Genomic DNA, 16788 nt, shown 5'->3' with positions numbered 1-16788 from the left:
TTTAACGGGAGGTATGGGGAGTGAACTTTTCTAGTTCCTAATGTTTGCTTTACTCAACAGGTGTATGGAAGGGTCTCTTTGCCCGTATTATCATGATTGGTACCCTGACTGCACTACAGTGGTTCATCTATGACTCTGTGAAGGTTTATTTCAAACTTCCTCGCCCACCTCCACCTGAAATGCCAGAGTCTCTGAAGAAGAAGCTTGGTTTGACTGAATAGATGAATAACGGACTAACCGGCGACTAGTTTCTTGAAATTTTATATTTGACCATGTAGGACACTGAAGTTCTGTATTTCATGTAATTATTGGCTGTGCCCTTCTCTCATGTGAGGGTTCAAAAATGTCTTTCACTATCATTATTTGAAATAAACAAGAACTAGAGCAACTAGTGTTGTGTGGTATTGCATGCAAACTTTTCCTTTTTGTAAAAGTACTTTTCAGGAGCAGACACTTTGACTTCTTTCTGATGGTTAAGTTTAGGAATTCTTCATGAAAGGCTTCATCTTGCACTTCAAGGAAGGCCTCAAAGTCTCTTGCACCATCTAAAGGCCCCGGTCATGTCTCAACATAGATGCAGTTTGGAGTACAGAGATGACACGCTTTTCTACCATTTTGTGTTCTGATTCTTGGCAGCTGTATTTGAAATACTTTCATGAATCAAGTATTTAGTTTGAAAGAAGCTTGGTGTGTTTTGGAATAGCCAGTATTCCTGAAGGTTTGAATAAGTTGGCTGGGGAGGGGTGGAATTGCACAGCATGAAAAAATCCTGCAGGCTCTTGCTTTACGCTGGCAACAGAAAAAGGTGATGTAAGGTGACCATATAGGTAGTACCTGCTGGCTAGATTTTGCTTGTTGGTGTCACTGGGTTTCTTTTTTTCTTGTTCAGTGTCCCAAAGAATCTGGTCCCTAGCTTTGTAGCTGTATTGTGGATCTAAGCATTAGCATCACTTTTCATAATAGGACAAACTAATGGCAGGGTTTTTGTTTTGTTTCAGGGAGCACATTAAAAGCTGTTTCTGACTGCTAATGTTCTTTTGGCAGAAGCTTTGAAGTAGTATAAAACATGGTTTAGCACTGAAATCCTCTTCAAGTTTCCAAAGACTTAGTTCTTGTTTAGTAACATAGCTGTAGCTCAGCACAAGCTAGGTTGTTGCCCTCAGTATGAACACGGGGCTGATGTACCCTGCCTTCGTTACAAAAAGTCAATAGTTACAGCATGCTTATTTAAATACTTGACCTACTAAGCATAAAGGAATAGACTTACAATGGGCAGGAAAGAGATTCGGACAACATATTTCTTATGCTGGAGTTGATGAAAGACTGTTTATGACACTACTTTTGCTCATTCATGGCTTAGCGCTATGGCCATGGTAGCATAAAGCAAAGTTACTGGAGGAAGTCCTAAAGTACTTGGGTTTTTTTGTGTTTGTTTTTTTGTTTTTTTTGTTGGTTTGTTTGCTTTTAAATGCATGAATCCTCACTCAACTGTAATTAGAACTCAGAAGAAATCCACCTGGGTTGGGAGGGTTTAAGTGCTGCTTTGATCAGTTGGTAGCCTGGGAGAATGCTCACTGGAAAAATACCTGCTTGGATATTTTTGCCTTTTCAGTAACTGGGCTCAATGCATCAGAAGTTTGGATATCTTCAGCTTGTCCCTTTTGGTTCCATTTACAACTCTTTAATATCCAAACGTCTCTTTCTGCTTGGGGTAGTCTTGTGTTAGAGGCCTTCAGCTTGGAAAGGGGATAGTTTTTAAGATCTTTCAGGCTAACAAAAAAACTGGTAAAATAGCTCTGTTAAGACTTTCCTACCTTATTAGTGTTCTGTCTGCTACTTAAAAAGCAGATTTCACTCTGTTGGGAAATTTTTGGGGGGTTGAGAGTGATCAGTACATGCTAACAAACAATGATTCAAGACGGGTCTATTTTGTACAGCTACCTTTGGTGTGGACTTTCACTTGAGGTGTAAGTATATTCTTCTTACTTGAACTGCATGTATGAAGTGAAAAGCTTGTTAAGGTATTTAATAAAAACCATGGAAGTCTCTTCCCATCTCTTAAATGGAACTTAAGGATCTTGACACAATCAAATTTAGCTTTCTACTGTCTAAACTGAAATTGTTTTGAACAAAAGCCACCCTTTAATTAACATCTTACTGTAGATGTTTCATTCTAGAGATATTCAAAGCAATGAAAGAAGCTAATACTCCTTAATATATGTAAACCTGAGACTTTGGAAAACAATGATCCTCACCAGTGAATTTACCTTTGTTTGCATCTTGATTTTTATTCTAGAAGTGGTTTGTAGAGTGGCATTTTGATCATGGGAGGCAGGGGAGGCGGGAGTCAAAGTGGCAAAGAGAGGTTTGAACTGAACCTACTTCCTCTCTACTCAACTTTCATTTACTTGGTTCTTGTCAATATTTGATTATCAAAAGCAGTCTTAATGTGACACAGATGAATTTTCAAATGTAAGATCAGATGCAATAAGGAGAATAGTAAAGGTTACGAACAGAGAAACTGGGTGGCTTCCCCTTCAGATTAGTTGCTTCCTATTTGCTGGGGTCAGAAAATTGGTTTAACATATCTTGGATATTTTGCCTGTCATCCCATGCTAAAGTTTAAACTAGTGATTCCCAAAGGATTTGGGCAATGAAATTCCTTCTCCTGCCCCACCTACTCCAGTGCCGCCACCACTGCATGCAACCATATATTGTAAACCCACTAGTCCCATCCAGACCACTCAGCCATGGGAGCATGTGGAGTGGAGGAGTGGTTGCTGGCATGTAAGACCCTGCAGGAGTAACCTCAGCAGTAGCCTGAGGTACGGACTGAGTGAGGAGGGAACAGAGTGGAAAGAGCAGGGTGACAGCCTTCCCCTGTTGCCTTCAAGTACCACCACCTAGATCAACTTATTTGGCCTCAAAGTCCCCCGACATGTCTCTTCTGACCTTGGATCTAGATCAGTGACTTTAACTGGGGTGCTGTAAAATTCAGTAAATTATTAGGGGTGCCTTGAAGCTAAAAAAGTTGAGAACCACTGTTATAAACTAATCCTTTGCTTAAAGAAAAATGTAGTTGGTGTGTCTGGGTGGGTGGGTTGGTTGGTTGTTTGAAGTGCATCTGAGTGCTGGTATGATTTCTTTTAGCAGGAGAAGGGTGACTTGGGTGTAAGAGTGAAGTATGCTGCCTACTTAATCTAGGAAAAATGTAAAAAAAACAAAACTGCGCACATGTACATAACATTTTGGCAGGAGGAGGGAAGTCAGAGCAGAGCATTGCAGCCTGTACTGAAATTACTTGTCAGTTCAATTACTTGATGGGCTTGATACTCATTTAAGTAGAGAAGGTTTTATATTTATAAATGAAACCTTCTCTACTTAAATGAATATCAAGCCCATCAAGTAATTGTACTGACAAGTAGTTTCAGTACAGGCTGCAATGCTCTGCTCTAACTTGCCTTCTTCAGTCGGAAATGGCTTTTGAGTACACTTGCTCCTATTAAAAAAGAGTATGCATTCAACTGGAATGGGGGAAAATGGTTTTACTCTGTCTCAAGTTTAAATGAAAATGACACTTGGCATGTGGCTATCTGTTTGGCACTCTGCCCTAGAAGATCCTGCAGTAAGTCAGAACTTAGTGGGCACATCTACTCATGAAATTAATGCAGGGTAATAAACTCTGGCGCTTTGCTCGCTGAAGTGTATTGCTTCCGGGTGCTGTGTCTACATGTGCACTTGGGACTGCAGCACATTGAGTCAGGTCTGAGCAGCCCCAGGTGGCAGAGTTGGGAGGGGGCGGGGAAGGGGTCGGCCTGCTTGCTAGCCAGCCTGCCTGGGGCAGCTCAGACCCAGCTCTGCGGTGCAGAGGGGCTAGCTGGGGCACGAGGGTGCCTTGGTGCAGGGCAAGCTGGCAGGCAGACCCTACAGTGAAGCACTCTTGTGCCCCAGCCAGCTGTCAGTGTCTACACATGTTTCTGGCAGTAAATAACCACTACACAATTGTACTTATAAGCACTAAACTACAGTGGTGTTAGGTTCCTGTGCCCTAATAGGGCTTCATGGGTAGACACTGAGACTTCACTGCCAAGCTAACTGGGCAGCTCTGCAGTAAATATATAGATGCACCCAGTGTATAGTATGTTGGGGAAACTGAGATTGTATGTAAATGGTATGGCTATTTATTATATAACTTTTTTATAAAGTAATGTTTCAAGGCTGGCTTTTCTTTTTAATGGCTCATTTGATTGCATTTTGTGATTGGAATAAAGCATATTCCATTTGGATGCAAGAACTCCACATATAGAAAATGAGGAAATTGCCTAGGTTCTTCCTCCAAAACTACCAGAGGTAGGTTTTGGAGGGTAGGGTGGAAGAACAGTTTTTTCTAGTTGACTTATTGTATTTTTAACTCCTTCTTTCTTTTATTTATGACTTAACTGCGTAATTTTTTTATCCAACAGTCTCTTGCAAAGAGTTAAGATATTGAAAGGGAGCACATTATTTCAAACCAAATATTCCTGATTACTTTAGCTAACTTCAAGGTCTAACTAAAAGTACTTGCAAAGCTTTATGTGGAAATACTGTGCAAGTCTGGAGGTACTGTCCAGGAAAGAGTAAGTAAGTCTCCTCTTTTCTTGCTACCACTGGAATGGTAATCACTTGTGGCTATGCATATGCTAGCTTTTAAGAACCAAACACTACTCTTTTTGGACTGTATTATACATCAAATACATGCTGCTTCTGCTAGTACAATGTTGAAATTGCTAGATGTCTGCTAAAATAATGCTGATAGTATTTTTTGGGAAATGTGTATTGTCTATAACCATTTGGTTATAGATGAAATGTGGTGGTTGTAATCACTTACTACATCATCTCTTTATAGATGAATGTACACAATGAAAATACAATAAATATCCAGCTTGGTTTTTATAGTAAATGTGAGTATCTCTTGGATAGCTTTGTTTTTCATTTCTTTCTTTTTAACACTCTCTGCTACACAGAGTATACTACTAAAAGTTAAAACTGGGGGAAGGGAGGTGTTAGGGGCAAAATTAACTGATCAAATAATTTCACTCTTAAATGCAGCTTCCCATAAGCCTTTTTCTCCTGTGGTGGCCTATGGCTAGGTGTCTACCCAACTCAGGGAGGTGGCTACCTGATACAGCAGGGAAATTGCAGGGCTGGCTGCTGTTTTCATGCACTGATTGTGGCAGGGTCCCAACCCCCATGCATCTGGCTGAGGAGTCCTGGTGGCCTCACCTGTTACTACTGATTTAGCTGCAAAAGCTGTTATGCCCCTGCCCTCTGTAATGGACTATAAGGGTTGTCCATCATGTGGCCCTGCCCCAGGCCCCCAATTGGCAGAGAGAGGTGGGGCCACATGACAAGCAGCCCTCAGCCAATCAGTGATGTGGGGCAAAGGCAGAAGCTGTCTTGGGCTTCTCTGTGTTGGCAGCACCACCTTCCTGCTCAGCAGGCTGTGCAGCTGGGCCACTGTGAGGACTGGGAGCCAGCATTTTATTTTAAATAAGTCTTCTCTCTTTTGCAGACATTGCCACTTGCAGGCAATGCTGCACTTCGCATTTTCCACAAAATTGTGGTTTTTGGTAGGTCCCTACTTGCATTAAGAATGAGCTGCAACTGAAACCTACGTAAAACATTAGGCAAATGGACTGAAGAATCTGATTTACAATTTCTGGTTCAGTACATGTCACTGACCTGTAAATATCAAAATACAAAACAAATGGACATGTTAAAACATGAATGATGTGCCCCTGGAGTCTGTGGGAGCAGGGGCAGCAGTGTGGTGGCAGCAAACTCCAGCAGGTGGCCGTGGCTGTGGGGGGGTTGGGGACGACATTAGCACTGACTGGTGGTTGGCAGCCACCCTCAGACACTGGTAGTGGCAGCCAGTGGCAACTGCCCACAGATGCTGTCAGCAGTGTCAGTGGTGAGGCGGGGGGAGTGGGGAGTGCTGACTGCCCCCCAGACGTTGGCGCAAGGGGTGCATGTGCACCCCCTACACATCGCTAATGTGTTTAAAATGTCTTTGGGAATAGGTGGGGTAAAGGCAGTAAGTGAACATTGCCTTTCTTTTGTATTGTGACTTACTGAAGCTATGGAATAAGACACTATGGAGTACCTCGACTACTATGAAGTCTTTGTGTCAAGTCTGAGTAATCAGCGATGCAATTTTTGGGGTGGCTTACCATACTATTAAGCGCTAGAGAAGGCTTTAGAGAAGTCTCCAAATTCCAAAAAAGTTACGGAGGGGTACCTTGACTTCAAAAAGATTGAGAACCACTGGGCAAGAGGTTTAGGTATTTGCTTCTGCTACTAGAGCTAACTGGTTTCTAAACGTCTCTTTGATCTAGCTCCTGTAAGTGGATGCTCTTTAGGCACTGGTAATACACCATACCATTTTACGTGTTACCTGTAATTTTGCTTAAATTCTTTTTGCTAAGGAAGAGTGGTAGTTAAAATCAACATGACCTATTGTGAATGAAGGTAAATCATTACAAAGTAAAGTTACATGGCAACATGACCAATTTCTAAATTATTCCTATTTCACACCAACTGAAACCACAATTTATTCCTAACCTGGAAAACAAAACAAGTGTGTTGAAACAGTAACAGGTGGGATGAAGGCACAAGATGCAACTTTCTAATGGTAAATACCAAGCTGCCTTGACTCATAACTTGGGTACTTTGAGTAGATTGTGATATTTTATATTTATATAGTCAAGATATTTGAGCAGAACAAACTATTTTCAGTAGTATTTCAGTAATTTTACATGAATTTAGTCCTCCCTCATAATAGCAATAAGTAGAACTATTTTAGAAATCTAATCTGGGTTTGAAAGACCAAAACAGATGAGTCTATTAAAATGTCATATACCTCTATAACTAAAGAATGAGGCTATGAAAATGCTGTATTTTGTTGAAAACTGCTACAAGGACACCTGAAACTGTTCTCAAGTGACACTAAACATGATAAGAAAAACTACAGATCTGTAAACAGCTTTTCATAGTAAGATAATTATCTGGGTATAACTATTCTTGGAGACTTCTGATTACTTCATTATCATCCCTGTTTCAATTCTAATTATCATCAATTACTGATGGTTTGTGTGTGTGTCCAACAAAAATGGTCTCCTAGCTCAAGCCCACTCTCCATCTGCTGTGTATTTGGAACCAGATATATGCCCTTCTTCCTGTCAGCATAAATGGTGATTGATAGAATAAGCAAACACAGAAAGGGGCATAGGGCTTGTTCAGAAAAGAACCAGTATGATTATTTAAGCTTGTGACTTTTTTTTTTTCTCATTTGAGTTTGTTCAATCAATTTTTCATTAGGACTCCTGATTTCTTCACATGACACCCCACTTCCCTAGTTCCTGCTTGGCAGAGAAACTATAAAGGTTGGGGAGGTGGTAGTGCTGATCGAATAGAGGTCCCAGGAGAGAAGTCACAGGTCTGTGCAAGACCAAGAATGGGAAAAGAAAGGAAGGGAAGCATCAATGCCTGGGGAGAAGCACAGCAAGAATGGTAAACTGGAACTTTTTTCAGTCGATCAGTAGGTATTAGCTGTAAGAAACTAAGAAGCAACACAGCAGTACCTACTAGTTACTAATGTTCTGAAGATCTTCAGTAGTCCTAAGATTTCTGGCTGATCTAGTCGAAGACTTTCACAATTGCCTTCCTTTATAGTTGTCCTACGATGGCTTCTTACTTGCTGTTTCCTTTACTAAACCTATTACTCCCATGCTCTCCTTCAGTGCAACTCCACCTTTCCACCTACCTTTCCCTTTTGTCCCTCTCAAAACCCTAAGGCTCTCCATTAACTCTGCTCCCACCAGAGCAGTAACATAAATGGAAGTCTGTTGGCTTCTTTATCTGCACCAATTTTGCTCTTCACTCTAGTGCTTAACAGACCAAGTGATGTGTAGTCCATGCACAGGGGACTAATGAAGAGCAAAAGTATCCCAACAAAAGCAGGCAATAGAATTAAGACAACACTGGGGAAAGGGCTTGCTTTTTCAAAGTACTGTATCCCTCAAGACAGTGGCTTTCAACCTTTTCTTCATTTGCAGACCCCTTTGGAAATTTTGCGTGGAGATGTGGATGCCTTTGAATCGCATACATTTGATCACAGACATCTTTCGCAGACCCCTGATACAGTCTGAGGACCCACAGGGTCCATGGTCCACAGGATGAAAACCACTGCCCTAAGAGGTCTATTTCATTATCAAAAGCAATAATGAAGCTGCAGTTTGGTGCAATTACTGTTAAAGAAGGAATACTTTGCATTAAATGAAGTAAAAGTAATGTTGATTAGAGTGAAATCTTGTCAAAAGCCAGCACTATTTCTTGTCATTGCTCCCTTTGATTACATCTATGGCATGTTGATGGACTGAAAAATGAAAACTAATTTGGGAAAAATCACAGAATTCATCTTTATTTAAGAGAAACTATCACTTTTAAGCCTGTATCTGTAGTCCACAATTTCACCCTTGTCTTCAAAGCAGCAGGGAAAGCTTCAGACTGGCTAGCAATCTGTGGTCCCACTTTACCAATGAAAGCAAACTAGTAGGTCACTTTTTATCCAAATGTCTTGCATTTTTAAAATATTTAAAAATATTTGCCAGTTTAAAAAAAAAAGCTTATTTATTCTAAAAATTACAAGTTTGGCTAAAGAATTGCCTAATTCTAGTTGTTTTCAAACCACTGGGAGTTTAGCCATCCTCTTGAGCAAACAGGGCTGGACCTCAATTAAGTTTCAGTATTTTTTTTCCTAAAACAGCCTTTATTTCTTTATTCTCTTCTGTTTAGTACCAAGCCTAATTAGGTTGTCATGCTTCAAATGCTGTAAGTTAAGCAGCTGGGTTTCTGATAGCAATTAATTAATATCTGACATTTTGGTTATTTCATCTTTCATATCTTTAATTTCGTTCTGCACTCTAGTTAAATTGGACAATTTATCATTCAAGAAGGCAATTTCTTTTTCTCGTTGTAATAGATCTTCAACCAGTCTTCCAATTCTTAAGGTTAGATCATTTATCATTGGTTCCAAACGGGCAAAGTCTTTCTTTAGGTTGTACACCTTGGGTTTTAAATCATTTGCAAATGTAACTGTTTTAAGAACTCTAACTCTGTCACTTTCCAGAGTTAAAAGCCTATCTGAATGTCTGTTAAAATCACCTCTCAGATCAGACAATGCTGTCTTAATTTGCTCAATTCTTCTCGAGTTATCAGATGCCAAACTTTGCAGTTTTGCAGTGCGGTCAATACTGCTGGTAAGTAGGTCGCCAATATTTTTTATTGTCTTCTTTTCAACTTTATCTACTTTATCTTCTAGTGTTTGCAAAGAATCTGTCAAGGAGGTCATATCTGATACTAGACCTGAAACTCGTCTAACATCAGTTTTTACTGTTCCGATCTTTAGAGTGATGTCTTTTGCTGTGGAAGCAGTATTCTGCTCAACTCTTGTAACGGCATGAAAAAGGGTGGTTAAATTCTTCTGTAGATCCTCCTTTTCTTTGATTATGCTATTGGACAGTGTTTTCATACTATATATGTCCTCTTGTAGATATTTTACACGAGAGAGTACTTGAAGATCTTCCAATTGTTCCATTAAGCTTTTAGCCTTCTCACACTGGAGGGAGATTAAAAAAAAATCACAAGATCAGCACATGTGTTTCACTAGTTAATCTGCATCAAAATTTCACTTAAATTTCACAGATTTTTTTTCTATTCCAAAATCTAAACCAACAGAGAATCCCTAGGCCATTAAGCTTTACAGAAACTGGTATTTCCACCATGTCTTAGCTGTCTATTTTGTGAATTACATGTTTCGTGTGTGTATAACAAGCTCAATTGTTATACAGGCATACCTCGGAGATATTGCAGGTTCGGTTCCAGACCACCGCAATAAAGCGAGTCGCACGAACTTTTTGGTTTCCCAGTGCATATAAAAGTTATGTTTACACTATACTGTAGTCTATTAAGTGTGCAATAGCATTATGTCTAAAAAAAAAAAAAAATTATGTACATACCTTAATTAAAAAATACTTTATTGCTAAAAAATGCTAACCATCATCTGAGCCTTCAGCGAGTTGTAATCTTTTTGCTGGTGGAGGGTCTTGCCTCAATTTGTAAAAAACGCAGTATCTGTGAAGCGCAATAAAATGAGGTATGCCTGTAATTGATTACCACAGATTCTTATACATGGAGCCCAATACCATTTCTGTTGCTGTCTGTCAGTTGATCTTTGGTCCTGCTTTTTTTTGCTTTAGCTGACACGAAATTATTTTTCATAATGCCCATATATTATGCTGCTCAACAGCTGCCTCTGAGACCTTAAATTTATTGAAGTACACCCTTCTTTTTATTCATTTAATCAGATCTATAGAGCATGATCAATTTATTGTGAATCTACAACAGTCCATTTACACTTTTTCATCCCTAATAGTCTGTTTCAAGTATTCATTTTCTCTTGCGGAGAACAAAGCAAATTTGAGGCTGTATTTGATTTATATGCTTCCAAACAAGGGCTCAAGGCAGTTTAGAAGACTAGGACAGAATAACTTAGAACAAGAGAACAAAACTTAAGGGGGACCTAAAGTATCAATGTGGAATAGAAATCCCGCCCTAACCAATATCCTACCTTAGCTCTGTTTTCCTGAATGCTTGCCCAAATAGGAAGGTCTTAGAATCCTTATGAATTACCACTTCATTTAAAAAGAAAGAAGGAAGGAAAGTTGGGGTGGGGGGTGAGTAGGGACCTAAGCAGACTGGAAAATCCTCCTGTGAAATCCTGGCTCCACTGGAGTTGGCAACCCTCCACCATAAATCAGGGATCATTTCTTAAAGCTGTGGAACCTTTCGGTTTTGGATCACTGTTGACTAAGAGCTCTGTAATAGAAAGTAGTGGGCACTACCTATTCTAGTGTAAATTCTAGACTTCAAGGGACTTTGAGCTAATCCAAACCTCTTTTGGCAAGACTTAAGGCCCTGGTACACCTTTAAGTTAAAGCTGGATAGACACCAGCTATATAAGCTATTACACATTTTCAAGCACTTTATAGCTGGTTAGCAATCCCTTTATAGCTGGGTGGACATTTTCATGGTGTGATAATTACTTTGCATGTGTGGTATGTCTAAATTTATTGTGCAATTAACCAATTAATTGTATAATATATGTAACGTAGAAGGGGCTTGAGACTGCAATTCAGCTCTCAACAGCTTTATCTGACCCACAATTATTGGTGGAATTAGTGAAAGATATTAACATTTATTTTGCAATGAAACAGTTTTTTCTATAAAACACTATACTTTCTATACTATCATTTTTCCATAAAAGCAATCCATATTTTAAAGTCTGCGCCAATCAAGTTAGGGAAATGTGAGAACATGGTTTTTATTGACCAAGACTGTAGGCAGATTTAAAAGCAAACAAAAAAACCTTATTTAAGTGACTCAAGGTACATAACACTTCATAAAAGGGACAAGTAATAGGTGTAATAATCAAAGATACACAGCACTTATTAAAATTAAGCACTAAATATAATAAATGTGAAGAACAAGCAACGGTTTCTTTCAGAACAAATTAACCCACAAAGTGCAACTCAAGAGCTCAGAGCCATGTTATTTCTGATTGCCAGATTCTTAAATTGGAAGTAGATCTAGAGATCCAATGTATATTAAAGTTCCAAGTGTGCTCGAGATCTGAGTTTAAGCCTATAGCTACCCTCAGCTTTAGTATGCAGACTAAAGTGATATCTAACGTACCGAACATATGTTGCTAATTTATATAAAATAAAGTACTGTATTTACAATGAGGTTTTTTCCCTCACAATCAACATGGGGCAGAGGGGGAAGCCCGTCATCTTATATTTGCTTACAAGGAAGCCACATTAGATACACTGCCTATCTTCTGAACTGCTGCTAAAAGCAGCATGGGCTTATTAATGGAAACCAGCTACGATGCTGGTTAAATTCAGCCAACACTGACATGGTCCATATGAGGCAGATATGCTGACTTTTATTTTTTGCAAAACTCTTTATTTCTATATAAATACCTCTACCAATCTGTCCTGTGACTGCTGTGGGTCACCTGATAGTTTAAAACACACCTTTACAGTTACACCATTCTTATTCCTGTGACAAAGGGGAGGAGGCTAGCAACAATAATCTTACTGAAGTAGGTAAGCACCCTGGTTCACAAGAAATCCCCAAAATGTCACTGATATTCAGAGAGAATAATGCTACTCAGCTTAAAAGTCAAAATTTGTCACTATGATATAGAAGGAATGATAGGAATCTAATTGGTAGTAAATATGGAGTAATACGTTCACTTAGGTACCAAGTATACGAAAGGGGGGAAAAAATCCAAAATCATTTGCTGTGTGAATGGTTATAAATATAGAATTTCAAGGGAGGAAAAGTGTAGTGGTAACTGACACCTCTGAAAAATGACCTGCAACCATGAGAAGAGTCTATGTTCTTTTATTTGTATTAGTGCAGGGGTGCTCAGCCCTGACCCACAAGCCAGATCTAGCCCATGGAGCCATGTGACCCAGCCAGCAGGTGTCCCCATGGGTCTGGAAATGTAGTGGTAGAGGAGTGGTGGCAATTAACACTGCCTCTACTTGTGGCCAAATTTCCAAGCCCCATGTGGCTGGGTTGGCTCTGCCTGGGTCAGTCTCTCACAGATGGACCAGGCCTCTATCAGGCTGGGGCTAGATGCAGTCATGGAAGCTGAAAAGGCTGCATTTGTGTAATCCTGCTGAGTTCAAGCAACTGGTACCAATGTAGCTGAGAGGGGAATTTGGGCCAATGTGTGGAATTATACTAAAATGTACATCATGGGGTGCATCGATTAAATATTTTCTTGGCCAATACTAATAGCCAATTATTCACCAGACATATTGGCTGATACCAATCCTGTAACAGATTTACAGGAATGTAGCTGGGCAGAGTAGACAGAATTGCCTTGCAGAAGAGCATCAATGGCCTTGCAGGGTTTGTGGAGGGGAAGGCTGATCAAGGCCCCCCACGGTGAGGGAAAGAATGAGGCAGGGCAATGAATGGGACCCTGGGGCTGGGATACCTGTGGGCGGCTGGTCCAGGGGATCAGCATCCCAGTGCTTAAAAATGGTGGGGGGGCTTGAACCAAAGCTCATTGAATAAGCTTTAATTCAAACACCACTGCCACCATTTTTAAGCACTAGGACACTTAACTGGAGCAGAGGTGGGCTGGTTGCTGTGGGCTTGGGGATTTTGGTCTGCTGCCTTTGTCCCAGGAGCAGTGCGCTTGCTGAACTCCCCATGCATGTTCGATACCTGTGGGGGCAGCCAATTGTGCCCCCTGCTGCCAGATGGGCAAGGGACACGGCGTGGCCAGCATGCAGCTCCTGGGGCAAAGGCAGCAGGGCTGAGTGTCTCAAGGCCACAGCAAGCAGCCTGCCTCCACCCCGCTCCTAAAAGTATCCCAGCACTTAAAAATGGTGGCAGCCCTTGAAGCTAATTTGAGTGTTCAAGAGCCACCATCACTACTTTTAACTGCTGGGACGCAGATCCCCTAGACAAGCTATCCATGGCTTCATCCCACGCCCTGCCCTAGCTCCAGCCCTGGGGTCCTATTCACTGCCCTGCCCCAGCCCCACTCCCTCCTTCACCAAAGGGGCCTCAATCTACCCCTCCTCTCCCACCCCCCCTCCCTCCTGCAAAGCGCTGCTCTCCACACTGCCCAGCTGCATTCCTGGCATGCATGTGGTATGTGGGAGCCCGGGCTGGAAGGCATATTATATTTATTGGTACATTATCAGCTACGCTGACTAAAAAAAGCTGATAGTCAATAATGTTAACTTTTCTTTTATTGATGCCGATCTGATACGGCACCAATATATCAGTGCACCTCTATGTGCATCTTCATTACCAATATTCTGAAAGCTCTCTTCCTTTGCCATTCTCAAGTTTAAATTCTAAAAACACTATCCCTTAGAGTTGTCTATTAACTAGGATTTGCTATAAAGCTGATAATTATAGTATTTGAATTTCAACAGAAATCATGTGTAGGTGCTAGTAGGATCTCCTGCGTAGAAGAAAAATGAACAAAGTGGGGCTAGGAGCCTGTCCAGCTACATCAGTGTAAACCTGGAGTAACTTGATCCAAATTAAATCAGAAGAAAATTATGTTCTCAAAGAGCTGCAATAAATTTGGTCCCACTAACCAAAATAAAATTCACAAACTAGTACACTGAGAAGTTTGAATTAAGTGATATAATTCATTAGAGGCAAAATACAATGCATGTAATCTCCTTGGACGCAGGTACTTAATTTTTCATGTTGCTTGTCACTTAATATGGTAACAAAATACAACATTGCAAACAGTTATAATTAGAAAAAACTCTATTGATTACAAAATATAATGTTGTGTGCTGGGCTCCAACTTCTGACCTAATTCGAACTTTTACCTAAAAAGTTTGGTTCAAATCCCATTTACAAATAAGAAAAATGAACTCCAAAAATATTTTCAAAACAGTTACAACTTTTTTTTAAAATAGTTTTTGTAATTCTTCTCCCACAACTGTATTTGTAACTTCCTCCCTATAATATATAGTATATATTCCTTGGCAGCATGTGCATTTGAAGTCTGATCCAAAGTCTGTTGAGATGAATTGCAACATTCCTGTTAAATACTTGCTTATGAGCTCTATTTACATAGCTGAACTATAAATAATTGTTCATACTGGTCCAATTTTTACATACAAGTGAAACTGCTTTAATTCATTACTCGTCATCCAAAATCTGTTCACTTTCTAGATATTTTTCTGAAGTTATTTTTCCTGTATTTGAAGATACCGTAATGTCATGTACCCTTTCCTTTAAAAGAACTATATCATTTTGCAGTTTCAATATGTTGTTGTCATACTGTATTCCTTCAAGAATCTTCTGCATCTCTACTATATCTGACACTGTTTTTAGCATACCATCTTCCATAGTAAACATCTGTGTTGTTAAATCTTCCATCTTTTTCTCCATGCCTAGCAACTCACTTGACACTCTAAGAATGGAATGAACAGCTTTTTCAATTGTTGGTAAGTGGGTCTTGCACTCTGTAACTTTAGGTTCATAGTCTGTAAGTTTCTGACTCATATCTGTGTCTTTGGCTAACAGACTACTTTGCTGTTCTTCTAATTTTTCAACTGCCTTTGTATAGAAGCCCAGTTGCTCTTCAACTTTAGAAAGCTCATCTTCTTCCTGTCTTTGTATCGTCTTAATATTTCTAGCTGTACTGTCTTCTAAATCTTTTACCTGTTCTGTAAGAAATTTTATTCTTTGATCAACTGCATTGATCTGGGAGGTAACTTCTGCATGTATGAGCTTAGCTTCAGATTTTAAACTACTGGTATTGGCATTCATTTCATCCATGCTTCTTTTCCACGATTCTGAAACATTTTGGAATTTCTCATTAAGCCTTTGCATCTTTTTAGAGACCGTCTGATCGGTGTTCTGGATGTCATGTATGATGCTACGTAGTGTGGACACGTCCTGCTCAAGCTGAGTCACCACTGAGATGGATGAGGTAGTTTCCTGCAGGATGCTTTCAGAAGACTCAAGCTGCATTAGTAACACAAAACAATGTCCATGTCTACTTAATGAGAGTTGGATTGGAACAGCACTTATTTATGCAAATGGAAGCATTATATGTACACAAGGTTCAGTCAGTTGGAACCTACTTCACTTGATACACAGCTTCAGTTTTGCTATTTATTTTCATTAAAATATTATTCCAAATGATCTGGCATACTAGAGGTTCAAGGAGAATTTGTAGGACAAATTTTTCAAAGCTGTTTTTGCTACTTGGAAGTAGTAATACTAGTTTTTTGTTTGTTTTTTTTTATTTGGTTGATAGCTGAATTACTATATTCAAGGTACTATATTCACCCTTAAAATCAATTTCTAATTAATGAAAAATGAAACTGTCATAAAACCTTATTCTTGTAGAAAGAGATCAAGTAGCCTCAAAATATGAAGCAAACATACTATTTAGAATAAATTATAAACTTGTTAAGATTAGTTGATCAGCTTAGTATCACCACATTATGTCATCATACTAAAGATGACTTGCATCCTTGGTTTTCACAGTGTAGCAGATGTGAGCGATGTGAAGTCCTGGCCCTGCTGACGCCAATGGGAATTTGTCTTGACATCAAAAGAGACATTTTTCCCTATAAAGCTCTTTAGTGAAGCTGATATCACTATGTAAGTAAACATCTGTCTTATGCCATCACTAACATAAGTAATACTAAGCAACATAGCAAATAAACAATATTGTCATTCCATTGTAAAAAAAATAAATAGTACTGTAAAGCATTCTTTATCCAAACACTTGAAAAAAAGAAAAAGAAAAACAGTGTAAGTATACCAAAGTAACTATATTTGCATCTCTGAGAACTGCCAGAAAGACCAAATAATTTGCCTGACTGTACAGCAAGTCAGTAGATGAGGTCTGACCGGAATGGAAATACATACATTGTCTGCTCCTACTTGCTCCTATTTAGATAACTTTTACATATTTCTCTGAAAACAGAACATTAGTAAACACTTTATTGAGTCATTTAAAGCAGTGGTTCTCAATCTTTTCTGTACCAGGACCCATTTGTAAACATAAATGGCCAGTCCCAACCCAGCGCCCCTCACTCCCAACCCACTGCTCCCTGCCACCAGGCCCCACCCTCAGTGCGTGGGGCAAGGGGTGGGTGCAGCCAATCAGTCCCT

General features: G+C 39.7%; 3 protein-coding genes across 5 annotated transcripts in view; 1 reads left to right on the top strand and 2 right to left on the bottom strand.

Moving 5' to 3' along the window:
- The window catches only part of SLC25A3 (solute carrier family 25 member 3), a 17972-nt gene extending 17581 nt beyond the window's left edge, over positions 1 to 391 (top strand). Inside the window, exon 8 of the mRNA XM_019515035.1 lies at positions 61 to 391. Coding sequence (XP_019370580.1) covers positions 61 to 221 — 161 coding nt within the window. The 3' untranslated portion in view covers positions 222 to 391. The remainder of the gene's footprint in view (positions 1 to 60) is intronic.
- Positions 392 to 8441: 8050 nt separating this feature from the next.
- Positions 8442 to 15085, bottom strand: LOC109295896 (inhibitor of nuclear factor kappa-B kinase-interacting protein-like). The gene is made up of 2 exons (XM_019515036.1): positions 14997 to 15085; positions 8442 to 9658 (listed from the first exon to the last, which is right to left on the bottom strand). Exons 1-2 carry the CDS (start codon positions 14997 to 14999, stop codon positions 8903 to 8905), a joined length of 759 nt encoding a protein of 252 aa, XP_019370581.1. The 5' UTR covers positions 15000 to 15085; the 3' UTR covers positions 8442 to 8902.
- IKBIP (IKBKB interacting protein) overlaps positions 14268 to 16788 on the bottom strand; it is an 11829-nt gene continuing 9308 nt past the window's right edge. For all 3 annotated transcript variants that reach the window (XM_019515033.1, XM_019515032.1, XM_019515034.1), the window contains exon 4: positions 14268 to 15627. In XM_019515033.1, coding sequence (XP_019370578.1) covers positions 14797 to 15627 — 831 coding nt within the window. In that variant the 3' untranslated portion in view covers positions 14268 to 14796. The remainder of the gene's footprint in view (positions 15628 to 16788) is intronic.

The sequence above is a fragment of the Gavialis gangeticus genome, unplaced genomic scaffold (assembly GCF_001723915.1).
Source record: "Gavialis gangeticus isolate Ggan-Ray unplaced genomic scaffold, GavGan_comp1, whole genome shotgun sequence".
Taxonomy (NCBI): domain Eukaryota; kingdom Metazoa; phylum Chordata; order Crocodylia; family Gavialidae; genus Gavialis; species Gavialis gangeticus.
The sequence above is the reverse complement of the archived record's forward strand: the minus strand, read 5'-3'. Positions and strand labels throughout refer to the sequence as shown.